The sequence below is a fragment of the Desmodus rotundus genome, chromosome 4 (genome assembly GCF_022682495.2).
Source record: "Desmodus rotundus isolate HL8 chromosome 4, HLdesRot8A.1, whole genome shotgun sequence".
Lineage (NCBI taxonomy): Eukaryota > Metazoa > Chordata > Mammalia > Chiroptera > Phyllostomidae > Desmodus > Desmodus rotundus.
In genome coordinates this window covers 36,012,200-36,025,119 of record NC_071390.1, presented here as the reverse complement: position 1 = coordinate 36,025,119, position 12,920 = coordinate 36,012,200, and the positions used below count along the sequence as shown (strand labels likewise).

General features: G+C 40.7%; 1 protein-coding gene across 2 annotated transcripts in view; it reads right to left on the bottom strand.

The window, feature by feature from the left end:
* The window catches only part of BICC1 (BicC family RNA binding protein 1), a 266,319-nt gene that overhangs the window by 29,074 nt on the left and 224,325 nt on the right, over positions 1 to 12,920 (bottom strand). For both annotated transcript variants that reach the window (XM_024561219.3, XM_071221225.1), the window contains exons 4-13: positions 12,806 to 12,885; positions 10,847 to 11,005; positions 8,693 to 8,746; positions 8,061 to 8,255; positions 7,586 to 7,837; positions 5,258 to 5,389; positions 3,040 to 3,226; positions 1,063 to 1,224; positions 270 to 466; positions 5 to 137 (exon numbers count right to left, since the gene is read on the bottom strand). In XM_024561219.3, coding sequence (XP_024416987.2) covers positions 5 to 137; positions 270 to 466; positions 1,063 to 1,224; positions 3,040 to 3,226; positions 5,258 to 5,389; positions 7,586 to 7,837; positions 8,061 to 8,255; positions 8,693 to 8,746; positions 10,847 to 11,005; positions 12,806 to 12,885 — 1,551 coding nt within the window. The remainder of the gene's footprint in view (positions 1 to 4; positions 138 to 269; positions 467 to 1,062; positions 1,225 to 3,039; positions 3,227 to 5,257; positions 5,390 to 7,585; positions 7,838 to 8,060; positions 8,256 to 8,692; positions 8,747 to 10,846; positions 11,006 to 12,805; positions 12,886 to 12,920) is intronic.

Here is a 12,920-nt window from a genome sequence, read left to right as displayed (position 1 = left end):
ATACCTTCTGCGGGGTTTGCTTTAGGAGATGCCTGCTCAGATCCACTCGTTTGTCTGGATGGATCACCGTGATTCGCACTCAGCACTTTTTCCCCAAGTGATGAAGTGGTTATTACACCATATTTTATATTTGGAGACTGAAATAATAATAGAAAATAACATGCAGTTGTCATTGCAATTCTAAAATTCATTCAGCTGAAAGTTTTACTAGCTGTGGCTTATGTCTTACAAACAGCATAAGTCACGTTATTCTGTCTGAGGGACATTACCTGTGCGTGCCCGTTTAAAGCAGCAGAGATTTTCTTGCCTTCTGTCTGCATACTGCCGATACGGACGTCGACAGGAGTCAAGCCAGGCGGGGGAGATGGGGCTGTGTGCCCGTAGGTGGGTACTCCAGACAACAAAATGTTGGTTAACGTGGCTTGGGCAGTAGACGGAATCATAAGGTGTGGAACAGCAGAAAAGCCTAGACCAACATTTCATGAAGACAGGTATTAGACAGGAGAAAACTCAGAATCAACAAGCACTATGTTGTTTCTGGTAGCAATAAAAAACATCATTTTTGTTGCTGTAAATTCAGAACAGAATTTAATTTTGATACCTCCCTGCAAGTAGGTTAAGCATCACTACACAAAACAATGTTAAAATGGAACAGCACTCGAGAACATTGAATCCAAGCTCCTCACTGTGCAGAAGAAGAAACGAGCGAGACCCAGCGTGCGCATATGTCTCCCAAGCAATTCCAACCTCTCCAACTAGAACCTACGCTTCCTCACGTTCAGGTCAGTGACCTGCATGTGACTTTGCCACTGCTCCCTGCTCATGATGCTCTCTTTCCTGATCGGCTGGTCACATTTGAAGATGATCTGTTACTTTTATGGAAAAGTCACTGCTTTACTGTGAGTCATTTTAACTAATTTACACATCAGGGAATTTCTATTAGGTTGCAGTACGCTTGGAACCATAATTTTTCCCTAAGGACAAGAACCGCTAGTAAATTTTATTTAAAAACTGTATATACCTACAAAGACATGCCTGTGGTTGTACTTCAATGATACTGACCTGTGGCACTTGAAGCATTAGCGAGTGGGGGTGCCCACAATGTGGGGCTGGGAGTGCCAGAACTCGGACTTTGCAAAGGACTGACTGAGCTATTAAGAGCATTCAGGAGTGAGTTCGGGGTTGTCGAAGTGTTCAGAGATAAGGTGGTGGGGCCCAAAAGACCTGTAATAAATGGATGTAAAGTCAATAATATGCATACATCCAAGATTTTAAAGTAACAGATGGCACCAATACTGCCCTTTGAAATGCACGTTGATATAACCTGAGTGATAGATTACCTTCTTTCAAATATTCACATGAAATACTGCAGGATACGATGTCAACACAGCACCTAGCTTACCCACACACAGATGCTGACGAGGACATGGAAGGTAGGTGTGCGTCTGAACCAGGAGGGCAGGCGGCGGGGGCGCTGGGCAGCGCCAGTGGCTCTGCGCTCATTCCACTGGCCGAGATGAACAAAATCCTGCCCATTTCCCTGTGTCACGCAGCTGTCATATGCTTTCAGACAAACACTGAGAACCACTGACAATTAGCAGTGACTAAGGGAATGTTTCCCGCAGCAGAATGGCTCCGTTTGGCCACTGCAGATGGGCCTGACTGCTTGCAACAGTTTTCATTCCATGTCAAAACACATACGTGATTTCTTTGCACTCTCTCTCAATGTACACAGAAACTTTTCTCGGGAGAAAAAAATTTTTTTCCCTTGTTTTAGGGATTTAATGCTTGATTTAGATAATGCAATTTTCCTTCCGGCATTTAAAATATGTTCTAAAGTAAAATGTGGATTTTTATACAAGTTTCCAGGAATCCTTAATGCATTAGGTATTATAGGTTACATAGAGCCATAAAAACATTTTGGAAATTGAGTAGTTATGAGTCTCTGCTCACTTTTCTTTTTCTCTCTGGTGCAGCAAGAACTCAGTTCCTGCCAAGTCATGTGACTGGCATTTCCAGATGCAGTGCTGTGTTGGCGTGACTGTGCAGACCCCCAGTGGGAGGGACAACTTTCCCAAGCAGAAAAAAAAAATCTGCCTTTAGTGTAATGGTGCCTAAGCACGGCTAGTTGGTGCACTAATCATATTACCTAAAGATGTTATTTTTGTCAGATTTTATTTTTTTAAAGCAAGAATAGTTATTAGAAAAAACTAAAGACTGCTTGCTGAGAGTATTTTTCCTATCTCAAGTCAACATTGAATTGGGCAGAATGATTTGCTAGGTTATTGCATTAACATTTTATATAAAGGCTACTGGGAAAATGTACAACGAAGTAGGGAACCTAGCATAATTTCATAGAGCTACTCACTTCAGCCTATACGATGGGACTTCGTTAGGAGGCAATACATACCACCACGGCTATTGAGTGGCTGACTCTGCTACCTTACAGAACTAGAGCACTGAGGTGATGCTGTTCTTTCATCTTCCTGTGCTTTGCCTTGGCTGTGAATATAGGTCCATCGGTTCCCTGGGTGGCTGCAGGCTAGGTTTCCTCTGTGTCTCAGGGACGCAGCAGGCCTAACCACTGGGAGTGGGGGCTCTGCTTGCTCTCACCTCCCCCTCTGCACACCCCTCACACAGATCTGCAATTACTTTCCAAAAGCAAACTGGATAATCTGTATCTCTAGGGACTGATGGCAATATTGCAAACGCCAGAGAGAACGAACACATAAATTACAGTCGGCCTGCTGACTCCCCTCGCAGTAGCATTCCTAATTTAGGAGAACAATCACAGCCGAAAATAAAACAGTCAGACGTTGATTATTTATGCTGAAATAAGAAGAATCTGGGAAACAAATCCACAGAGTCTAACAAAAAACCGAAATGGATTAATCGAGTTTTGTCGCTTTTCACCTGACCTGAGGGCCTAAAGAGGGGAAAACATAGCCTTTAAAATGTAGTCCCGCATGGCAGAAAGAAAGGGAACTGGATATGCAATCCCCCAGTGACTGAGAAGTGCTATAATAATAAATTTTATACCTAGTCCAGTGAGTCCGAGGCCTGCCGAGGCTAAGATATCCAGGCTGGGACACGCCAGGCCGGCAGGGCATGATGCTGGGGAAGGCCTGGTTGCTATGGTAACCCCACTGCTTTCAAGTCCGAGGAGACATTTCCTTGCTTCATACATATTTAAGGCATTTCGTTCAACACTTTTCACAATCACAGACTATGGAAACACACAATGAGAAAGAAAACAGTGACATGCAAGTAGTCCACAATGAGTTGGGGAGGTGTGCGAGAAATGAATATGGTCATAGAAATTCCACTTAGGGAATTTATTAATGCCACTTTAAAGTCAACTGCAAATTCCAACCACTTATTACATTTCCTCCTTTTGGTAAAACCATAAAACGCTAGTTACCATTTACTGGGTGTGTCCTGTGTTCCAAGAACAGTGATGGCAGCTGAAAATATATTCCACTTCCCACCAAAACCTTATGATGGGGTGGAAATTATTATTCACATTCAGTGAGGACTAGGGACTTACCCAACGTCACAGCACAGCTGTAGGGGCAGCCAGTGACCTGGAGTGCGAACCATCTCACCAGCCCATTCCCGTTTACATCCTGGTCTTTACATTAAAGCTTTCCCACCTTCATCTCATTTTTGCAGAGTAAATCAAACGTGTCTCCCTACAGTATATATACTGCATAGTAATCGTCACTTACACTTGACATTTATGGTCTACTAGTTAACTAATAGGCCTTGCGGTACCACTATTCCTCAATGATGACATATCTATGGCAAAGCTCATAGCAAAATAAATTCCTAAACAATAAATCTTTTTTATCAATGGACTCATCTAGAAAATTGGAAGTGTGAACCCCAGGGGGAAAGCCTCCAATGAACAATAAAGAAAATCTGTGGCTGAGAAAGCAGTTAAAGCAGCAGTGGGCATGTGCAGCAGCAAGGCATCAATCAATGGCCCCAGGACGCTGCGAGGCTTCGAGTTCTCACTTACCATCTATTTTCCCCTGACTTCTGCTCCTTTCTTGCCGAACGCCAGGAGTTCTTCTTGTGTTTGTCCCTCTTACATGCACAAGTCCTCAAAAGTCTATGCACCTTCATCCTTTAGTCCTGGTGTCTACAGTGACGCTAAGCCAACTGCCCTAGTCGAGCATGTGTGATGCCTCTCTATACAGAAAATTAATGCCCTAGTCTCTATCTTTAAACTCACTGTATCAAGTTCACTTAGAATCAATGCTATTTTTTCATTTCAAGTTTTCTTTTGAAGGAGGCGTGAGTTTGTCTTAAGCTGAGCACTGAATATCACATTATTTACATATGCAAAAATGTATCTAATACATGTTATGCATATACCATTAAGCATATTTGATAAAACTTACAGCTTAGAGGTTTAAAAACAGAAGGCAGGACTCTTTGGTGTTTTACCTACCATAATAAATATATGCAGAAATATTACCATCAAGTACATGCTATTATTATGCAACTTGCTTTTTTTTTTAAATACCATTCTTATTCTTCAATTTCTGGTACACAGCTTTCTTCAGAGTGTATAACGAGAAGCAGAATTGCGGGGGGGGGCGGTAATGTATCATTCCTTTTAGTGTGATCGGATGGCCTTAAATTGCTCTTCAAAGTGGTTGTGCCAATTTACACAATATTCATATTGGACTATTCCTGTTTCCACACTTTCTCACTAGCACTCAACGTCACTGGCGTTATCTCATTAAATTTTTACTGTATACGTGAAATTTTGCAACATCCTAAGGGAAAGGTTCCAAGAAGGCTGAACTGGGTGTAACTCATTACTAGAACATTTATTATTAAAGAGATGGGGATTTCTTCTTTAAATCTCCAGGGCGAGCAGAGTGGCTCAGAAATGACTATTTCGGAACTATACTGACATGTACACATACAATATTTAGCCTTATCAACTACCTGGTAGCTTAGTGATGCTTAAAGTTACCAGCTTGCAAATTAATTTAAAAAGGTTTTCTCTTTCTCCTATATTTATTGAGAAATAATGGTCACTAAAAATGGACTCCAAACACCAATATACATGAGAAAATGGTGATCAATAATGAATGTTGTTACAGGTTTAAACTTGCACAAAATAACTAAATATGATATATAATGACATATGCATTATATAGGGTATTTAGTTCCGTGAATATGTAAATACAAGATAACATAATGTGACACGTGGTTCTCTGGACCCAGACTCTGAACCGACCTTGCTCGGCTGTTTCGGCTTTGGTTTGATACTAACGAAGACATCCAGCTGTTCCATCAACTGAGCGATAAATTGTGGATCGACATCAATTTCTTCCTTCATATCAAACATCAACACAAGAGGAAGACAGCCCTAGGAAATGTCACAATAGCAAGTGTAGGAAGTTAAAAAGTTACTCATTTAAACATCTAATAATTTAACATGCCTACAAATAATGCAGTACTTCACAGGTCTAAAGAGTAAACCAAAGTATTAAAGCTAAATTACATACCGTCACATCTAAGACTTGTTTTTTCAGGGCATGAATAGCTATTAGGAAAAACTAAAGACTGCTGAGAGTATTCTTCCCACCTCAAGTCAACACTGAATTGGGCGGAATGATTTGCCAGGTTATCGCGCACAGCTCAGAGGGCTGCGTGAAAATAACATTGAGTGGCAGGAACTACTTTTTGGGTGACAAAATTGTGTATTTCTTACGTTTTTGCTTTTGGCTCTGAATTTTCACTCATTCTCCACCTGGGAAAACCCCTCTCTTTCCTGACTCCAACTGTGTGAGTGGCGCCAGAAGTGAGCCAGATTCTTACCACATGAAGGGCACTCATCGAGCCCCTTCGCCCTAAGACTGACAGTGGGGGCTTTTATTGTCTCCTGAATGAGATCTAAACATGCATCTGCGTTTAAAGGTCTCCCCATCTCGGCCTGGCTTTGTCCGCACAATTGCAGGTCTGCACGTCCACGTGTCAGCCCCTCCCCCAGGCCAACCAGCCTCTTCACTACCCTTTACAGATTCTCTATGCCGGTATCTTCACTCATCAGAAGGCTTCTTCAGCAACCCAAAGCCTACTTCTCTTCTGCTGTGGCTCAAACTTTACCTCCTCCCTCAGGTCAATTGCTACTATTGTCCCTTCTTTTAATTACTGCACTATTTAGCCCTGCAGGGTTTGGTGCTTGTTTTTTTCTCTGATGCCTTCTTCCCGGCTCCTCATCTACTGAGTAAAGGAGCCGCATCACGCACACCCCCTGCCGCACAGCGTGCCCAGTGCTAGCCTAACGACTGATGAGGTTTGTACATAAGTATTGGGAGACAGTATTATGAGACATACTAGAACGAAAATGAAATTACTGTGTTTCATTTCTCTTGTGGATAGAAATGATTTTTGTAAGGACATGTCTATTTAAAAAAGGGGATGGTATCTAAAATACAGGTTAAACCCTTTCAATTTATCCCTCCTTTCCCTACTTCTTTTGATATCGTGTAATAATGTTTCACTGCACACCTACAGTTTTGGCAGGTAGAGCCACAGCATGAAAAAGTTCACTGAACTCAAAATAATACCTAAAGAATTTGAAAAGCAAGAAAAAAATATGAAGAGTAAGCATAATAATCTTTGGATATGAATATGCCATGTGATTAGTAGTATATTAAACATAGTGTGATAAAGTAAATTTGGCTAAAAAATAGCATTCACAACAAAAAAATTTCATTAAATGATGTACTATATTCTTTAATGATTAAAACAAGTTTTCATCTATCAGAGATACGGAGTCAACCACACAAAATTGGATTTTGTAAGTTTCTCAAAAACAAATTCTGCAAGTTAATCACAGCAAAGGCCATCCTGAAGCTTTAATGACTCAAATGTCACACTAAAGGGCAGTTTGTAAACAGAAAAAGACTACAGTGTTTTTAATAAAGATATTTGTTAGTCCATATTATCTCAGTTCATGTGGAAACTATATATCAACCTTCACATTGGGTTTTTTAATGAAGATAGGAAGGATATAAATATATGGCAAATTATAAGTTGGAAGCAGTACTGAATGAGATAACTCTGCTATTTTTCTTCAATGTGTAACATTAAAATTCACAGCTCAAACAGCATTTTTAAAATGATGTCAGAGATTTATGAAATAGCCAAACATTTCATGCTACCAGAATTTGTCTTTGAGGGTTATATTTAAAATGTATTTTTACTTTCCTGTTTAAATAGAAGACTTTCTTTGTTGAGTGAAAACTGCAAACCAACATAGCTCCCATGAAAATAATCACCTTCTTCAAAATACAGTTATTTCATTTGAACCTCTTCTGTGGGCAGTCTAAGTTTTAAAAAAGCAAAGTACTGCAAGGAAATTTCTCACCCATACAATGAAACTCGGCCCATGAGGCACTACCTGCCTTACTCGTGTATGTCCTTACACCAAGAACCTTCCTGATTTGGCCAGGCTTCCAAAGTGCTTTCCTTAATACCGCGTATTCAGGTGTGTGCAGCCACACATGCTGCACCCAAAGAAGGAAAAAACCTGTGACACTGATATCACTAAACCTACCATGAGATACTGCCTTGCAAGACAGACAGACTCAATGGTGCCCTGGAGGTAGACGGTGGATTTCTTCTGTGGGTTGCTAGGGTCGGGAAAGTGGATCTGAGCACCTGTCCTCTGCATGATATGTTTGATGTTACTTCCGTTTCGACCCATCATGAAGAGATGATGCTGAGCTGCGATATCTAGTTGTGTGCTCACAGGAATAGCAGACGCCAAGCTCCCTGCAAGGTGTTCCAACAGCATGGCAGTTCCCTCCTAGGAGAAACCGTGGGAGAGAAACACTCGTATAAAGTAACCATCCACATATAGGGAAAGAGTCCAGTGCACTACTAACAACCACGGAAAAATACAGCAAATTCAATAAACCAGAATGTAATACTAGGGAAAATTCTGGAGAACAAACAGGTCTAAAACACTTTCCAAATCCAACTTGAATCACTGTACCCTCACGATGTTCGGAATTATCTCCATCACGTACCTTCACAGCACTGGTGTTGTTCTGGGACCCTCGCACTATGACGGTAGCACCATACATTCGGGAACGCTGCTTAAATGACACTGAAATGTTGTATGTTTGGGATATGTGCTGGATGGAGGGGGAATTGGGATCGGGGACTGGCTGGAGAATCCCAGCGATCGGTAGCTCAAACATCAGCACCAAAGGAAGCAGCTCCTATAATGAGATTATGAAAACCCAAAGCAGACAGTTAAAGGTTCATATGTTTAGAAACATGTATAACTCATTTATTCTTTTCTAACGATCGAATTTTAAAACATAAATTGCTTTCATTATAGACATAAGCTTGGGTAGAATATGTAAAGTTTCTTAAATGAAAGGAGCCTTTTATGAAACCGGAAAGTTTGTAACTTTAACTGCCTGTGGCCTTTCCTTTGGGATTCTGATTTCAAAATCACCAGAGAAACTGAGTCAGGTAACATCCCGAATGTTTCTAAGAAGCTTCTTTAACACATTAAACCAACTTCTGTCAGTATATCCCACACACTGAACACACGATTTTATCATAAATTGATCAATTATGATATTTTTAATACTCCATAGGGGAAATATTGCTGCCAGTGATTCACAGTATTAAAGTAGTAAGTAGTTACCCGAATTCTAACTCGAGCAGACTCCACTCCTGCTGGCTGTCCTGCTATAGAAACCTGCGAAGACAAGGCAACACAGAGTCAGAGTTATTGACCCTACACCTGCTTTTCAAGTTACCTACATCCTTGCTACTCAAAGTGTTCTCCAGGAAAAACGGCATGTTGGCCCAGCAATCCCACTGCTGGAAATCCATCCTAAGAAACTCAAAACACTAATTTGAAAGAATGTATGCACCTCCGTGTTTACAGGAGCATTATTTACAATCGCCAAGATCTGGAAACAGCCCAAGTGCCCGTCAGTAGGTGAGTGGATAAAAAAGCTGAGGTACATTTACACAATGGGGTATTACTCAATTGTAGACAAAATCTCTCCTGTTGTGACAGCAGGGATGGACCTGGAGATTATTATGCTAAGTGAAATAAGCCAATCAGAGAAACACGAATACCATCTGATCTCACGTGTGGAACCTAATGAACAAAATAAACTGACGAACAAAATAGAAACAGAGGCATGAACACGTGAAACACACTGACAAGCTGCCAGAGGGGAGTGTGGTGAGGGGACTGGATGAAAGAAGGGGAAGGGATTAAGCAAAAAATCATATATGCATGACAGACACAGACAACCTGTGGTGACAGCCAGAGGGAAAGGGGGTGAGGGCACCTGGAGGTAGGCAAAGGCGGGGGATGGGCATGGAAAGAGACTTTATCTGGGATGATGGGCGCATGGTGCAGCACGCAGACGATGTTTTACTGAGTTGTACACTTGAAACTTGTATGGTTTTGCAAATCAATTTCACCCCAATAAATTCAATTTAAAAAATAAAAGGATCTCAGGTACCAACCCAGACCTACTTAATCAGAATCTGCATTTTAATGAGCTCCTCGGGTAATTTGTGTCAATTGGTCTACATCACCCCCTGGGCTTACCTGAAACCTCGCAGCCCCCACGAGGCCGTCCTGCCTCCTTCATAATTTCTCCCCATTCACTGGATTTTCTCCCTTTCGTTTAAACTCCTTGCAGACTAGAGGAGTATCAGTACGCAAGGATACTGCTGCACTAGGTTCTTAAGATGCTGAACTACTCCCGAGCTGGCTGGTAAAAACTGTTGCTCTAACATCCACCTCCAGCCCCCTGGGATACCTGAACTTTCCCAGGGTCCATCAACTAAAGAATTAATCTGCATCAGGGTATGTGTGGGGCGCCCCAGGACACTGCTCTCAGAACGCATGCTTATGCCGTACCAGGGGTCAAATGTTCTGAGTACCGCCCTTGCTTTGCACCATGGCTTGGGGTCTAGTTCCCAGGTCTGTCCCACTGTCACACAGTCTCCATTTATTCACCTTTGTGACAGACCAGTTTCTAGTATCCTGATTAGCTTCGAAGAGGGAAAACTTCTACATAACACAAATAATAGTATCTGTTCTTCAAGTATGCACTTCAAATGCTTTCATGGGGACAGGTGAGTTCCATTTGCTTCTAAACATAAGAACCACGAAAAATGTGTACGAACGAAAGAGAGACATAATTTAGAAGCACAAACTGACAGTTACAGAGCAGTCACAGGGATGTGAAGTGCAGCACAGGGAATGCAGTCAGTAACATTGTAATAACTATGTGTGGTGCCCGGTGGGCGAGAGATTTATCAGGGTTAACACTTTGTAAGTTATACAAACGTCTAATCCGGGCCCTGTACACCTGAAACTAATATAGTAGTACAGGTCAACTGCAATTCAAAAATAAATGATTTTTTTAAGAGAAAGATGTAATTCAATGTGAGGAAGCTGGGTGCTCACGGATTGCCTCTCAGAAGGTGAGGTGGTGTAGCCTGGGTCGCTGCACAGAGAAGCCCAGCATGGGTGAGACTAGGCAAGCCTCAGGTCCTTGCCTAACTCACATGCTCTCCCGTCCTTCCCTTAGGGACTTTCTTGTATGTTGCCATCACTTCTTCCCCCCTCTACTACCAACCAACCACTTAGGAGATCAAGAGTTTAAGGCCCGCCAACAACTCATCCCCTTAAAGAAGCAGAGCACTTTCAATCTCCACTACATGTCATCTCCATGGTTACTTTTTTGCTCTCATCTCCCAAAAAAGATATGCACATGGAAAATTATAAACGCTGTTACATACAAATTCATGTGAAAAGAGAAAGCACCTGGTTGCTTTTTTCTGCTTGGTTATTCCGGTTGGAATCTGGAAAGTGGATGTGGCATCCTGTCTCTTCCATCACTTTTTTAATATTGTTGCCACCTTTGCCGATTACATGAGAATGTTCTGTATGTGACACATCCATCTTCAAGGTGACCCGATTGCTCTATGTGGAAATAATGTGTTAATTCTTGGCGCAGGAAAAGGGAAGGAACGACTCCCTAAAACATTCCCTCCCAAGGGCACGGTATGAACAATAGTGAGCCACAGCAGGCCACACAGGTCTCTCCGTAAAGTCACCTTAATCTAAAAAGGTTCAATGTCTGTCTACTTCTCGTTGGCTATAAAAAAAGAATTCTTATTTCAAGACAAATTTGTCATATGAAATAGAAAGATATAATCTTTACCAAGATAATTTTTGGAAAGTAATTTTTAAATAAAATCAGCTACAATTACAAATAAATTACTTTTTTTCTTTAATATACATTATTCATGAAATATTTAATTCAAATAACTAGAAAACAGATGGAAACACCATTACAAGACTGACTATACATACATACATGTTTATGCACATATGTATGTATGTATATATGCATGCTAGTAGGACTGGAGAACTAAGATGATAGGGAAGTGGCAATAAAAATCAATCTCAATCTGAATAAAGTATTTACAAGCATTTTCACAACTTCTACATTGCTGCGTGTCAAACATTACACAGTAGGTCTGCTATTCTCTCTGGTGGGAAGAGGAGTGAAGAAGAGACCACGAAGCACAGATCTCCAACAGTAAAATGGCTTAAGTAAAACAACACAACATGTGAGATTAAATTAGAGCAAAATGTAAAACTAATGAAAGACATAATGAAATGTGGTCATATGGAAGCCATGTGTTTAATTTTGGGAAATTTAGTGTTATAAAATGATAAAGAAAGATACGAAATCTTTTCTCATTTATAAGACTGACACTGAAATTCTTCAGTCCTTAGGAAGTAAAATTTAAAAGTCCAAAGACAACCAGATGTAAAAAATATCAATAGTTGTACATCTTCTGAATTCTTAAGTGTGAAACATACCTACTAAATACTTAGGTTTTTAAACTTAGTTCTTTTAGTTTGACCTTAGAAATACAGGAAGATATTCTTCTTTAGAGAAATTTCTGAAATAGTTAGTAATTATAAAGTAAATAATTCTCAAGAATAAAAACCAAAAAACAACAAGAAAAGAAAAGACAGAGGAAGAGATCAGAAAGCATTTCAGTGAACTGTGGGTGGTTAGGAACCAGAAAGCCTGGATTTAAATCCCACCTCCCCACTTCTCCGCGATGGGATCCTGGTTAAATTCCCTGACATCTCTGTGCTAAGTTAGTCATGAGAATTTAAAAAATTAATGTTTTAAAAGTGCTTAGCAAAGTGCCTAGCATATAGTAAGTGATTTAAAGTGTTTATTAAAATTAATCCTCACAAATGAGTGCGCACTTTTATACACTGAAACTCCCCTATCATTGCTACATGTAGTTGCAGAGAAAGAATGCACGGGAGAAAGTGTCAGATCACAGGGCATCACACACAGAGCTCTACGGAAGGTTATCTTCCGTGTTCTACCGGCAGCGTGAAGGCCGATATGCTGATTCTCACAGTTCTTCATTACTTGTCCTATACAAATCAGGATCAGTGTCCACTTCTAAAGATGGCACATACACACGTGTGTACATTTACACACACATGTATATGTATGTGTGTGTATATACACCCATGTAGATATACATTATTCAGTTACCCAGTAAGAAAGAACCTATTAGATTTTCAACAGAACTTTACACCCAGTGTAGAATCACACATGCTTATTTTAAAACCCACCATTACTTTCTCCTGGTTTTTCTTCTCCAAATGGTCTTTCATAACAGCATGAGGCAGCCCTTGCAGAGACAAGGTTCTGACATCTGAGTGTCCTTAACATTCACTTACTTTTGTGTCTAAGACAGACATGATCATTTCCTTGGCTTCTTTAACATCTTCTTTCTTTCCAGAAACCTTAATGTGGGGATCTGTAAGAAATCAAAAACAAACAGCTCATGTGAAA